At 50.6% G+C, this 15304-nt stretch overlaps 1 protein-coding gene across 17 annotated transcripts in view; it reads left to right on the forward strand.

Moving 5' to 3' along the window:
* Positions 1-15304, forward strand: part of LOC144281984 (BEN domain-containing protein 5) — a 1369676-nt gene that overhangs the window by 1132097 nt on the left and 222275 nt on the right. The window contains exons 1-2 of one of the 17 annotated variants that reach the window (XM_077845013.1): positions 1372-1861; positions 4065-4241. The exons of 11 other annotated variants lie outside the window; for them this stretch is intronic. In XM_077845013.1, coding sequence (XP_077701139.1) covers positions 4208-4241 — 34 coding nt within the window. In that variant the 5' untranslated portion in view covers positions 1372-1861; positions 4065-4207. Of the gene's footprint in view, positions 1-169; positions 451-1371; positions 1862-4064; positions 4242-12536; positions 13451-15304 lie in introns of those variants that run through there. 5 more of the 17 variants (XM_077845010.1, XM_077845018.1, XM_077845019.1 and 2 more) reach the window with 5 other exon arrangements.

Below are 15304 nucleotides of genomic sequence, written 5' to 3' on the forward strand. Positions count from 1 at the left end.
TGACTTCGCGCGTGGCGGGGACCCCCCCCCCCGCCCCGCCCCGCCCCCCGCGCCCCGCGCCCAGGCCAGAGCAGCCGATTGGCCGAGCGGCGCGCCCGGGAACAATAACAGCGGGGGGAGCCCGGGCCGCCGCCCCCGCCCCGCCGCCCCCGCGCCCCCGCCGCCCCGCGCCCCGGCTCCCGGCCCCGGGCCCCCCGCCCCCCGCGGGCCCGCCGGCGCCCACCATGTACGCCTTTGTGCGGTTCCTGGAGGACAACGTCTGCTACGCGCTGCCGGTGTCGTGCGTGCGCGACTTCAGCCCCCGCTCGCGGCTGGATTTTGACAACCAGAAGGTGTACGCGGTGTACCGCGGCCCCGAGGAGCTGGGCGCCGGGCCCCACGGCCCCCCGCGCGCCCCCCGCGACTGGGGCGCGCTGCTGCTCCACAAGGCCCAGATCCTGGCGCTGGCAGGTGAGCGAGCGGGCCGGGGGGCGGGGAGGAGGGGACGGAGGGGGGTCCGGGTGGAGGGGGCCCGGGATGGAGGGGGCCCGGGATGGAGGGGGTCCGGGTGGAGGGGGTCCGGGTGGAGGGGGCCCGGGATGGAGGGGACCCGGGATGGAGGGGACCCGGGGTGGAGGGGACCCGGGGTGGAGGGGGCCCGGGATGGAGGGGGCCCGGGATGGAGGGGACCCGGGGTGGAGGGGACCCGGGATGGAGGGGGTCCGGGTGGAGGGGACCCGGGTGGAGGGGGTCCGGGTGGAGGGGACCCGGGATGGAGGGGACCCGGGTGGAGGGGGCCCGGGTGGAGGGGACCCGGGGTGGAGGGGACCCGGGGTGGAGGGGACCCGGGTGGAGGGGGCCCGGGGTGGAGGGGACCCGGGGTGGAGGGGACCCGGGGTGGAGGGGACCCGGGGTGGAGGGGGCCCGGGGTGGAGGGGACCCGGGTGGAGGGGGTCCGGGGTGGAGGGGACCCGGGGTGGAGGGGACCCGGGGTGGAGGGGACCCGGGATGGAGGGGACCCGGGATGGAGGGGGCCCGGGTGGAGGGGGCCCGGGATGGAGGGGACCCGGGATGGAGGGGGTCCGGGTGGAGGGGGTCCGGGTGGAGGGGGCCCGGGATGGAGGGGGTCCGGGTGGAGGGGACCCAGGATGGAGGGGACCTGAGATGCAGGGGATGGGGGGGTTCGGGATGGAGGGGCCGAGATGCAGGGGACCCGGGAGGGAGGGACCAGGATGGAGGGAATGGAGGGGACCCGGGATGAAGGGGGTAGGGGTGGAGGGGGTCTGGGTGCAGGACCCCGGACGGAGGGACCGGGATGGAGGGGGTCGGGGCGGAGGGGAACCGGGACAGAGGGGCGGGGATGGAGGGGCCGGGATGGAGGGGCTGGCGCGGAGGGGCCGGGGAGCCTCCACCCGCCGGCCTCCCCTCCCGCCCCCCAGGCTTCCCTCTCGGGCCCCGGGTGTCCCTCGAAGGCCAGACCAGTTAAAACCACCGGAGGGTCCCCTTTGTCTTCCCCACAGCCCCGACTCCCGCACTGTCAGTCTGTCTCCGTCGCCCGCCTCTGTCTGTCCTCCTTCCTCTCCGCCTGCCCTCCGGGCCCCTTCACTCTTCTCTTCTCTCCCCTCCTGTGCACCCTGCTTTCTCTGCTTCCCCCTCTGCTCCTCCGTCTCCCTAAGTTTCCCTGCCTCTACCTGGAGGCCCCGGGTGCCCCTGGAAGCGAGCAGCAGGATGGCTCTTGCAGGACTCGCAGGTGTGAGTGTGTCTTCACAGGAGGCTGGGACGTGCTTGTCCCCCCAGGTCATCACTGGATGGGAGGAGGAGGCCCACTCACCCGGTGCCACCCGGTCCTTCCCCTTCCTGGCTGGGTGGCCCAGCCGAAGAGGTAGGGCACTCAGCACCCTTCAGCTCCCCAGCCCTCGGGATCCCCGAGAAGGCTCTGAGTGCACTGAGGGCAAGGAGCGGGTTTCTGGTCAGGGTAACACCAGACCCCCCATCTTGCCCTCTCAGGCCCCTGACATACAGGCAAGGCAGGTGCTCTCCTCCCTGAGTCGACAGATGAGGACACTGAGGTCCAGCTGGTCATAGGATGAGAAACAGCCCGTCAGCCTCCTACACCGAGGGCTTTCTGCCACACTGAGCCACCTTGTCCTCTGTCAAGAGAAGTCAGTAGACCCTCTCTCCCGGCTAGTAGTAGGAGACTCGGGTGCAAACATGAGAGGAAGAAGAAAGTATCACTTCCGTTTTGGGGAGCGGCCTTTTAGCTGCTGCTGGGGGGGTTGACACCTCAGAGCCCCTCCTGGAGGGGAGGACCAGGCCCAGGAGCTGATCGAAGACGCTGTCGTCTTAAGACCTTTCCCAATCTTTCCAACTTCCTTTACTTTCTCACACTTATCCTGAAAGATGAAGCCAGCATGTATCATATTTAAATTTGGCAGATGAGGAAACTGGCTGGAAACCCAGAAGCAACTTGCCTAGGGTCCCATGGCAAATTAGCAGTAGATTAGAGCGCTGGCCCGTGACTCTGGTTCCCTTCCACCACCTCATGTGGCCTCTGGGAAGTAGGTTTGCAGTTGAGGAGTAGAAGAGCTAAAAGGCCGGCAGCACCCCGGGTTCTCTTGGATGAGCCCTGGGGGACCAGGGGTGTAGCCTCATGCACCACACCTGGACGCAGCTGGGTCCAGAAAAACAGAATGAGGGCAGGTATGTACAAAAGGGAACCCTTTGTAGCTGATTAGGTTTTATTGTTTGCTTGCTTTTAATCACCTGAGGGAAGGGACTAGAAGATTATTCCCCAAGAGTACAGGCCTGAGGAAGTTGTAACTAGGTTGTAACCTCAGCTTGTCTTTGGCTAGAGGAAAAGAAAGTGTGCTTCTTGGTGAGTGTGTTGTACTCCGAGGTCTGGAAGGGCCTTAGGAGAGGGGAACCTGTATGTCAGAAGGAGGCAGTGGTCTGTATGTGACTTGGTGTGTAATGACTGTTTTCCTCTTTTAGAGATTGTTCATTCATCCATTTACTCATTCAGCAAACATAAACACTGCTTGGCTCTCCGAGCGCTGCACAGAGGCTGCGAGGCGGTAGCCGCCCTCACTAACTCCGATTTTAAAAATCGATGAAAATCCTCATGAGTGAGGCATGGAGTTCTTGGTCTGAGAACCGTGAATCTCGAATCTATAGACTATCCATCCTCCAAGTTGGAATGTTGGTAAATCCCTGGGGTGATTAAAAACAACAACACACACAAAAAAAATCTAGGCAACATCTGGAAATTGGCAGAGTAGATCCAGGGAAGAACCATGGCGCCGCTTTGAGCGAAGTGCGTTGAAAAACGCTTCCCCCTACCTGTTTGCTGCTTTTTTGGGAAGAGACAAGGGAAAAAAGAAACCACCAACTTGAGGTTGGCTAGACCACGTTTTGAAATCCAATCAGCTGATTAGTTTCTAAATTGGAACCACTGCCCTGGCTGCAGATCTGATTGGAAGGGCCAGGGTGGGTCTGGGGCTCCGATGACCCCCAGGAACTCTCCGGGGTGTCTTGACTTGAATGTGGTGGCTCTCAGAGTTGCTCGCAGGGTTTCCTCTTAAAGAGCTCGTCTTGTGGCATCTCCCAGGTATAAACCCCGCTGGTTGTGGCACCAAGTGTGAGGCGGTGAGCTTTCAAGGGGAGGTGTGTTAGGTTTGTGAATCAGCCACGAGGAACTGATCCGTCTCTGGCACCAAGAGCCGGGGTTCAGGGGCAGTTTTAGGGCTACCTCGTGGCCGTTGGTGAGAAGGTGTTACCTTACGGAGTGCTTGCCCAGGCCAGACCAGCGTTGTCTTCAGGTGTACCTCTACTTGTATCCAGGAAGTGTCCAAGCCAGCCGCTGTGGGATGTCACATTCTTCCAGCCTCGCTTTGTGCCATGGCTTCACGTGTGTCACACCCTGTGGGACAGCCCTCCGCTCAGCAAATTGCCATCTCAGCCCAAGGGAAAAAAAAACAAACCCACCTTCATTGATGGTTTGGCTCCGTGCCTGTGCATTGTCCTTGTTACTCCTCCCCGTGGCCCTGTTGGGAGAGGTCGCTGTTGATATTATTTCTGTTTCATAGATGAGGACACTGAGGCTCAGAGACTGGCCTGCTAATCAGCCGCGAAGCCAGCCTCAGAGCACAGGCCCTGCCGGGCAGTCTCCTTTGTAAAGTGGCTGACATGTGCGTCAACCACACGGCATGCAGGCAAGGAGTGAAGGCCGATGGGAGCGATGACCGGGAAGCTTGTAGCCCGAGGCAAGTTTTCGAGCCTGTGGACAGCTTTCATTTCTGAGTTTCCAAGCCCATTCTGCTCTTCCTCTCCTGTCTTACCAGCCTCCCTCCTGCAGAGCACACACACCTTGCCCTCTGCACCTTCAGATGTCACGTTACTGAGGAAATCTCAAACCCATCCTCATAGAGGAACCACATAACGCAAGACTTGATTTACCTTTGGTCAGTCCTTGCTCACTCTCATTTATTTGTCAAAAAGGTCGTGAAAATGAGAGCTGCCCATGTGGAGAGCTCACTGTTATCTCACCGCAGTCCGGCCTACTACTGGGGTATTGAGTTTGGTGGTTTCTACGGGGCGAAAAGTGGTTTCTCTAGGCTCAGAGTCTTATGTTCTGTGTCGTTCTGTCCAAGCACCTGTTTTGGGTGTGCTAAATTCCTTTTGTTGTTAAATTCCTCTTACTACTTGCCATTTGCCAGGCCCGGTGCTGTAACAAGCAAATGCCCCGGTGCACCAGCGCATCTGAGGTACCAGCTTTGAAATGACAGCACGGTCCAGGGCAGACAGGAGTTCACTTTTCAGGCCCTGCAGAGTATAGGTTTTTGTCGGGGGCAGAGTGCTGAAGAAGAAAGGGGCATCATCCTCAGAGAATATGTAGTCTTAGGACCTGACGCAAGTGCTAAATAGAGGTAGAGCCAGGCACTGGTGGGAGGGGGCAGAGACGGAGGCTGAGAAAGGGCCGATTCTAGGTGGGCTGTACAGATTGTCTTTCAAGTCTTTCCTTTCCAGCTCCACTCCCACTGCCTGCGTTCAGGCCTGTAGCAGCTTTCAGTTGTCTCCACCAATGCAGAGGCCCTCTAATTGCTCACCCTGCCTCCAGTCTCTTTTCTCAGATGCTGTCAAAGTAATCGTCTAAAACACAGTCTTGGTCTAATTCACCTCTCTCCTTAGGACCTTCTGTAGCTCCCTGCTGCCTACTGAATTAAACTTCAGCTTCTCTGCCTGGCATTTGTAGTGGCCCAGCCCCACCTTCCCTCCCCAGCTTCTCCCACCCTTCCCACTTTGCCTAGACCTCCGGTATTTCATGCCGTCTTGAGAGCACACCCGCAGACACTCTTGAGCCAACCAAGATGGATTAATCATTGTCTGACACGGGGCCTCTGCCCGTGAAGCTCACCTTCTGGTGGGGCAAGGCTAACATGTGATGTATTTGTGGGCCAGCGAGCCGAGGGCTGTAATAGGGGAGGGGACAAAACACACTGGGAGCGCCCCTGCCTCATGGGTGTTCCCTGTCCTACCCTCTGCCCCCGGAGGAGACTCTCCCTCCTCAGAGCTGTCCCTTTACCCTGCTTGTCCCTTGCTTATGGATCCTAGCATTTTGTGTTTGGTTTCAGTTATGAATGTGCCTGGCTTCCTTACCAGCCAGCGAACCCCTCCGGGACGGGGTCCTGTCTCCCTTGTCTCTGCATCCACAGCACCCAGCATGTGGTCCGCACCAGCCAGCCCATGCTGAACTCTTGACCTTCGGGAAGACAGGTGCATTTATTACGTTTGGGGAGCAGAAGTCAGGAAGGACAGGAACCTCTGTAGCAGCAACTTGTTTTTCAGAGCAGAAACCTGCAGCGGGATTTTGAGGTTTCATTCAACGTTGTTCATCTGGAAAAAGTCAACATTCTTTATCACTCCCTTGACTAGAAAAACCCCACACTTGGGGGAAATAGCTTCCAAAGCCACGTTCTTCTTGCTTTGGTAATTTTAGCTCATTCAGGGCTCAGGTCCCAGCTTGGCATTGTCGGTCCAAATAGATCACTTGCTCCAGAAATGCTTTGGAACTTCTACAAAGTTAGCAGCGAAGCAGGGGACTAGCCGATTTCATATGCAAAGATTGTTGCATGTCATCAGTGGGAGACTGCCAACAAAAGGATTTATTTTTTTTTTAAAGCGAGTGAAAACTTTTAATTTAGGTTTTGACATGTTCTGCTAATACACATTGGAGCAAAGATTGGAACTTGCCTGCTGTCATCTGTTGCAGATTCTACTGAAATGTTAACCATTGAAGGCTCAGTCTGACGTGATTTGTCTTATTTAAGAACCACATATTCATTACGATTAAATGGTATGTGCTACAGAGTACTTCAGAATTCTGATTCACAGGATTAAAGAAAAAAATTGCCCCAGGCAAGCTCAGGTCATACTCTTTTGTGTGGTGTTCTGTTATTCAAGAACATACTAGTTTTTATTTTTAAAAATACACCAGAAAAGGGGAGTTCAAATTTAGATCTTTGACCCCAAGGTTAATTCTCTTTCCACTGTGCCTACCTGCTTTGTCTTATAAGCTTCTTTGAGAGAGAGAGAGAGATGTGTGTACTCTTCATTTTAAAATGCTCACCAAAAAAGGGTACATGCTCTGAAGAGGTTTTCTTTGATGTATTTAAGTTCTGCGGGTATTGAGTTATACTAGGTGGGCAGCCATATGCTAGAAGGAAATGCAGAAGGGATGGGCATGGCTTTTTTTTTTTTTTTTTTTTTTGCCTCCAGCACTATTTTACTAAACATTTATGAAGCACTCACCAGGTTCCAGGCTCAGTGCTAGGAATTTTTCAGAATGTTCTGTCTACATCCTCATGAGATAGGGCTAGTTGTTTTACCTAGGAGAAGCGAGCTATTTAAACAATTGTCTAGTAGGAACTGTAAGTGCCAGGCAATGGGCTAAGTCTTCCCAGGGCTTGTGGAGAGGTGTGAGTCAATTCATTCAGAAAGTGTGACACCTAAAGTAAGGTGGCACGGCCGTGATGGGTCTGAGATGGATTGGGAAAGGAGAATCCATGAAACTTGGGAACTTTCTGGTTGTGATGATAATGATGTGGTGATCTGGCCTCTCCTCCTTCCGTGTGGAGTGCCAGAAGAGGAGTTGGTGGGAAGAGCAGATGATGAGTTGAGTTTGAGGCAAGTTGAATCTTAGGGGCCCATGAGACATCTGGGTGTATGCTCCGGGAGAGCAAGAGGCACATGGTCAAGGTTCAGGACAGCACTCTGAAATCGGGCTGAGAATCCCAATGTGGAAGTCATTAGCCACAGGACTGGTGAGGTCACAGCGGGAGAGGGTGCAGAGTAAAGAATCATGCAAAGCAGAACTGTTCAAAACATCAGGTTTTAAAGGCACAGCTAAAGAAGAAGAGCCCAAAAAAGATGACTGGGAAGAAACAGCCAGAGATAGACAGAGAAATAGTAATAACCAGGACAGATGGGTGTCCTGAAAATCAAGCTAAGAGAGAGGCCTTTGGATCTTAGATCGAGGCGTGTTTTTGTTTCCCTTAGCTACATACAACTACTTTTTCCTCTAAGCTATTGGTTAGACATACAGTAGGGCGGCTAAATATATAAGCAAGTGAAGAAAAGATTTGCATGGGGTGATATTTTGGTAGTTTTCAGTTTCTGAGTTTTGCCACCAGTGGAGGAAGGATCAGGCTGTTTTTTGGGGTCCAGAAAGCAGAGTTGGATACAAAGAGTGGGATTCGTAGGGGCTGGTGGGAGCAACGCAGTAACAGCAGAGAGAGCAAATGAGCCAGCGCCCAGGCTTCCAGCATGGTGATGCCCTCCTGACCGCCGGAGGTGGCAGGCACGTCAAGGATATTCTAGAACGGAATCCTGCCCTCTGGGGGAATTTGGTTCGGTGACCTGTAGGTCACTTCCTTAAATATTAGGAAGTGTTAGAGAACTGAAAGAAGATGGACTTTGAAGTCGGACAGTGGGTTCCAGTGGTAGCTTTGCTACTTAGAAGCAATGTGACCTTGGGCAGATTAATTCACCTCTCTGAGTCTCAGGTGCTCATATGCAGCAGAGGGATAGTAATGGGCTACTTGCCCGCTGTGTAACTTGGCAAGGGAATACGGAAAAGCATCTGACGCGTAGTAGGTCTTCACTAAATAAAGGCAGCTGTTAAGGACTCTGGTGGCTAGAGCTGGGACAAGCACAGTGTGCTTAGTTGTGCATACCACCGTTCGTGGAAAGGAGTGTGTGTTTTAAGTCCTCCTGGGGCTTGGCGTTGGCAGGAAAGGCCAGCGATTCCCCCAGTGTGTTTGACCCCTCAGTGGCCCTGTGCTGGGGCCACTTATGGCCCCAACAGATGAACCAGCAGGATGAAGTTCCCAGGTTTGTTCGTGCCCCAGCCTTATGCCTAGGCCAGCGAGGCAGCGGGAGTGGGAGCCAGGAGACCTTTTGAAACCTGGTTAGCGCTTCCTCCTCCTCCTCTTTGAATGGCAGTAGGACATCTCCTCCCCCGTGCCCACTGGGAGGGACCAGGCCGTCTACTCTCACCCTGCGCTGAACGGCAGAGGAAGAAATCTGGAGTTCCCTGTGACTGGCCCGCGGTCCCAGAGCTGGACAGACCTGGTGAGGTTCTAGTCTCGTCCCCCCCGCTTCGCAGAGACCAAGACCAGGAGGAGGAGGGACTGACAGCCGCGAGTCAGTCACAGAGCCAGGCCTCATACCAATGTCTCCTGACTCCAGTCTCCGCCACGGCAGGCGCTCTTCTTGTTGTCTTGACTGCATATAATCCTGGAAACCTGAGAATCTTGTCTGCCTTAGATTCTATGAAGACCAGCACCATAGGCTCAAGAACACAATGTACGTGTCTTCTCTGTGGCATGTCGGCTCTTAATGCAAACATCATAAGACTTTATAGGATTTTTGTACATGTGAAGAACTCTATAAACTTGCATGGAGATATGTTTAAAACAAGACAAACCTTTGTTCACGTTTTATGTCTGGTTTTTCAGAATTGCATCCTACCTAACAAACTACATCACGTTAGACTTTCTGCTGTTGGATCCTTTTAATGATCCAGCATGATATTGTATAAAATGGGAGTCAGGGTCATCCCTCTCCTGGTTTTGCTGTGCAGTACAAATTCTTCAGGGCTGTCTTCACGTGTGAAGACAGACTTGTGTTGCATTTCCTGTCCACCTGCCTGTTTTCTAAAATGCTATTTGCTTGTTACTGTGCCTCCATTAATGGAATGTTTCTCTCTCTCTCTCTCTCTCTTTCTCTCTCTCAGGTTAATAACAGATACCAGGTTCTTCTGAATTTCTGAAGAGTAGCTTCCACCATATTTTATGACTTTGAATAAGGACTATTTGGATTTGAATAAGGGATTATTTGGAGCTTGGTAGCCTTGATATGCTTGTAGTTCAGGAATCTGCCATCAAGTTGTACTAGTGCTCAGCTCAATTTGGGAATCCATCATAACATTCTTCTGGGTATAGACAAGGTCTTAGGAGGAAGGCAGGCCCTTTGGAAGTTATATTGATACACTCATCATTTTATATGTGCCTTTTAGTTCAGTTGAGGAAGTTTTAGCAACCTGGTCATTTTTCTCTTGTTCCTACAGGATGATTGTTTGATAGGAACAGGGCCTGGGTGTCATGCAGACCTGATTTGAAATGCTGTCTCTGCTCTATAATGGCTTTATGTCTTAGGCAAGCCATCTCCCTTCTTTGAGCATCAGTTTCTGCTTCAATGGAATTATTGTGGGGATTAAATATATTGACATTAGTAAAGAATTTGGCATGGGCCCTGGCACATAGTAGGTGCTTACTCACTGTTTGTTGAATGGATGGATGCACTTAGCTGATACACAGCAGCTGGAGAGGAGGAGGTAATAGTTGATGTGCAAGCCCTTGGTGGTTTTCTTTGCCCTAGAAGCGAGAATTAGGAAGTCAGAATCAGTAAAGGTGGTCTCTTCAGAGGCTACATATTTGTTTACATGAGAACTGATTGTTTAGTCTTAAGCTTGGAGCAATTGCAAAGGCAAGTTGGCTAGAGAGTTTTCCTCATCCATCTGAGTTCACGACTAGTCTCTTACGTGGCGTCCTGGAATTCTAAGCCAGAAGTGCACTCTGAAGCTACATTAGAATGCTATATGACGTTATTTGCTGTCTTAGATGATCCACACCACTGTTCATTCACCTTCGTTAATGTGACCAGTCAAGAGTTACAGCTTCTTGTCACCCTGTGTTCGGTCTCCTTCTCACACCTCATCCATCTTGCTTGCCAGTGCCACATAAATCTTCCTGAAACATCTCTTTCATCACATCTCAATCTGTGTCAGATACCTGCAGTGGTCCCCTTTGCTGTGGGGTAAAAGCCAAGCACAGGAACTGCAGGGATGGCTCCAGAGCAGCCATTCATTGAATACCTATGACAAGAAAGGCACTGTGCTTGGTGTTTTATATGCACCATCTTTTGGAAAGCAGTTCAGCATTTCCATGTTATGGAAGCTGAGGCTCAGACAGGTTAAGTAGCTTGCCTGAGTTCCCAAAGTTAGTATGTGGGAGAACCAGAATTCCAAACTAGGACTGCCTTGTTCAAAGGACTGCGCTGCTTGTATTAATTAGATCCTGGGCCCCTCTCCCAACTATTTCTTCCACTCTTTGTGATGACACAGATTATTCATTAATCTTCCATGTATTAGATGTAAGGTGTCCCCTTCAGGCAGGATTAGGGTCGAAAAGGCCTGGAGATTGGAGGTTTGCCCCACATGAGCCAGCATCTCTCAGGACGTCAAATCTTGCCTTCTGGTTGGGGTTCTTGCTATGTAGTGGGCTATAAGGGTCCAAAGGACAAGGAACACTTAACATTGTGTTCCAAACCAGAACAGTAAATGTGCCCTGACTGCAAAAGAGGATGAATGGAGGCCCCGGGTCTCCCTGAGCCCTGATTCCTGGAGCACCAGTCAAGATGGAGACTGATGAGCATTACGATGGAACCAGCAAGTAGTTAGCTTTCAGAGGAGCCTCTGGATCCCCCTGGCCAAGTGTCTAGATCAAGAGGCATGGGACTGGAGGGACTATCTGCTTCTGCTCCTTTCTGGAACTTGCTCTTGTCATTTCACACCTTCCTATATACCCCTATATACCCGAGCCTACCTTTTCAAAGAATTCGTCCAAGCCCTCAGGCCCGGCTACAACCTGTTTCTGTGATTCCTGGCGATGGTTACTGCTCCCTGGGGACTTCCCGATGACAAAGTCATCGGGTAGGAGAGCGGGAGTAAAGTGGTCTTCTGCTTTGATCTTCAGGCTGGGGAAATTGGATGTTTTCATCTATAGCCACCATTCATTCATTCTGCGTTTATTCTGGTTCTACCTCATTACAGGCCTCTGTCTAGAGAGGCTAGAACATGGCCTTAGGAGGTGGAGAGACCTAGATCAAATTCTGGCTCTGCACCTTCCCATCCGGGTGGTCTGGGGCCTTCTTTGGGTCTCATTTCTTTTTTTAGAGGGGAAAAAATGTGGCTAATGATACTTAATTGCAGGGTTATTGTGAAATGTAGTAATAGAAGTGAAGAGCCTTACCGTGGTACCTGATAGGTAGCCGACATTCTACAAGTGGTAGCCTATTTTTTAGTTGAAGTATAACAACATAAAATTCACTATTTTGACCATTTTAAAGTACGTCCAGAACAGTGGTTCTTAGTGTGTTCACAGTATCCTGCAGCCCTCTTCACTATCCAATCCCAGACCATTTTCATCAAACACACAAAATGCCTGTGAGCCACTAGGTGGTCACTTCTCATTGCCTCTTCCCCCCCTGATGCCCCTGGCCAACATTAATCTACTTCCTGTCTCTGTGGATTTGCCTATTCTGGCATTTCGCACCCATGGAATCAGACAACACATGGACTTTGTGTCTGGCTTTTTTCACTTAGCATAATGTTTTCAAGATTCATCATGTTCTAGCATCTCTGATATTTAATTACTTTTTATGGCTGCATAATAGTCCATCGTGTGGATATACCACTTTTTTTTAATCTATTGAACAATTGACAAACAATTAAGTTGTTTCCACCTTTTAACTATTAGGAGGAGTGTTGCTAAGAACATTCATGCACAAGCTTTTGGTAGATATGTTTTCACTTCTCTTGGGTGTACACCTGGAAGTGGGGTGTTGGATCACAGGGAGATTTTATATTTCACATTCTGTTAACCTGTTTTCCACAGTGGCTGCCCCATTTTACATTCCCACCAGGAGTGAATGAGGGTTCCAGTTTCTCTATATCCTCCCAACGCTTTGCTGCATTTCTTCCCTATTCCTTTCTTTTTTTGATTATAACCATCTTTGTGTGAAGTGTGGTGTATCATTATGTTTTTGATTTGCATTTCCCTAATGACTGATGGTTGTGAGCATCTTTTCATATGCTTATTGACTCAGCCTCTTTTTTTTTATTATTCTTCCAGTAAATATTTGTGTTTGATGAGTCCTTATTGTATGGCCAGGCCTAGGATATGGGCCCTGCCCTGAGGTTACTCACACTCCAGTGGGGAAGGTAGACCTCATAGTAGATGATTACAACATAGTAAGAAAAGAGGCTACAGAGAGTTGTGTACGATGTGTATTGGGGCCTTTGAGGAAGAAGAAGGAGTTGCTGAGTGGAGGCTGAGTGTAGTTTGTCAAACAGACCAGAGGGGGAGGGGGACATTCCAGTTATACAGAAGAGCGTGGAATCTTGGGTATAGCTGGTGGAAGTGTGGCTTCCTGGTATCAGGTAGGGAGAGGAGCACTCCAGGCAGGCACTGGGCAGGTCTCCTCCCCAAAAAGCAAGCCAGACAGCAGGCTCTGAGCCAGCAGCAGGCTCTACTGAGCTTTGCCATCCACCATATACACAGGGCTCTGTTGCTTTCAAGACACATACTCAGTTGATTTGATCCCCACTTGAGGTACATGTTATATCTCCATTTCTACCAAAAAAGGAAAAATGACGTTCACTGACATAGCAAGCTTGCCTGACTTCTTACCCCACCGAGTGGCAAGACTGGACTTGGAATCCAGGTTGTCTGATTTCTAGTTTTTTCCACACCTATTGGCCAGACCTCAGTTCCTCTTACCTTGACATTCGAGGCCATTTAGTCTCTGAGCCCCAGTCGCCTTAACTTCCTTCCTTGCCTCTTTTTCCTGCCTATAACTGAACCCTGTTTTGTAACCATTCCAGTCTAAATAGTTTCCCAACCTTCCTTTTTAGTTTCTAGTCTGTTTCCCTTTTGTGTGGTCCAGATTCTTACCATCCTTAAATGGCTATCCTTTTATGAGCACTGACTGCCCAAGTACTATCCACTCTCTTCAAGTTCTTAATAGAACTTGATACAGAATTGATCATCTTCACAGTATCCGGGCACATTGATCGAGTCACAGATGAGGAAGCAGGATCGGAGAAGTAAAGTAACTTACCCAAGATCATTCAGTAAGTAAAGAGTCTAGCTCAAATGCCATCTCCTCTCAAAAGCCTGCCATGGTTGCCCTGACCAACGTGATCTCCTTTGCCCTTGAGATCCTATAGCAGTTACTTCCCCTTTATTCAGACTCAATATTTGAGATCTTGGATTATCTTTTTCATTGATTTTTATCTTGTGCCCCCACAACTGGGTGCTCACTCTCCATGTTCTGGGGCCCAGGCTAGAACTTGTAAGTGTAAATTCTCAGTAAATACTATGCTGAGGCATAGGGGGAAATCCTCTGGACGCTGGTTACAGGAACTGAGTTCTGTTCACGTTTTGACCCTGACTTCTCTGACCTTGCACAGTTAAGGAGCTGTCCAGAACGAGCACCCTGCCTGTGCTGCTCTTCCTGTATCCCCCGTCCTGATTGTTGAGTGATGGCTCTGTGAACGTCACCATCTGGAGCCTCAGTCTCCTCATCTGCATTATGAAAAGGTTGAAAGTGATGATCTGAGGATTGTTCTTAGTGCAAATACTGCCTAGTTTTGTGCATCTGAACGATTGCCTCTCTCCAACCAACATGATCCTGAGCTACCAAGTTTCAGCTCAGGGAGGCACAGAGCATAGCTTGTCATTTCTAGTTTGTTGTCTACATCTCAAACCCTTGCCCTTGAATTTGTCAAACTGACAACTAACTCAGGAGCTTTGCCCCAACACATTCAGAAGTCCTAAACACCCAGCTTCTCATCCTCTGTATCTATTTTTTCACATGTGAAAATGCCCATCTACCCCATTTTGGGATAACTTCATTTGAAATACTTTCTCTAGCTTTTATATTTTAGCAGCTTTTTGACTTAGAGTCTCCAATGATTTATAGGAGAGGAAGCTGTTGCTCTTTTTTTTTTTTAAGATTTTATTTATTTATTCATGATAGTCACAGAGAGAGAGAGAGAGAGAGGCAGAGACATAGGCAGAGGGAGAAGCAGGCTCCATGCAGGGAGCCCGACGTGGGATTCGATCCCGGTCTCCAGGATCGCACCCTGGGCCAAAGGCAGGCGCCAAACCACTGCGCCACCCAGGGATCCCCAAGCTGTTGCTCTTTTAGAAAGACCACAGTCCTTGCTGTTGTTCATGCCTAACTCATTGGATGTATTTTATAGGCACAAAGAGAACAAAAACAAGCCTTTCTTGTGAAAATGGACCCTGGGGATTGCCCCTCCAGTTAGTGGGAAAGGCCGTTTCCACCTCTGATCAGGAGAAAGTTGTTAAAGACTAGTCGTTTTTCCTGGGCAGTTCTCTTATGCTCTGCACTCTTCTTAGGTCATTCCTTTATTTTTTTTTTAATTGTATCTTTATTCACCTTATGTTTAAGGAAATAAAAATGATTGAGCACGTTGATAGTGTCAGTTTTAATGTTCTGTTCATTGAGAGCCTAATGTGTACCAGGCACTGTGCAGTGAGGTATGCGAATTTTTGCTTCCGTCCCCCCAACTCCATTATGGAGCAGACCCCAGACCTCTGGGAGACTAAGGCCTCGAGCCTCCCTCCTTGCCTTGCTATGCAAAAACTGAGGTTCCCACTGAGGTCTCTCTGGCTCCAGAGGCCCACTCCTCTCCAGCAGGGGCTCCCTTCCTAAGACTGTTTGGGAAGATGTGGCATTTGACTACATTCTAGAATAGTTGTATGCTTATAAGTTTCCTTCTCAGCTTTACTAACAAGTTGTGAAGAGAGAAGCCTGGCTTGGGGGAAGTGTAAGAACATGTTTAACACACACACATATGCATGCACACACACACACTCACACATAAAGACCCTCAGAGACTGTTTAACCAGCTACCTGGCCATGTGCCACATCCAGCGTTGGGCAACATGCTAGAAAG

The sequence above is a fragment of the Canis aureus genome, chromosome 13 (genome assembly GCF_053574225.1).
Source record: "Canis aureus isolate CA01 chromosome 13, VMU_Caureus_v.1.0, whole genome shotgun sequence".
In the NCBI taxonomy this organism is placed as follows: domain Eukaryota; kingdom Metazoa; phylum Chordata; class Mammalia; order Carnivora; family Canidae; genus Canis; species Canis aureus.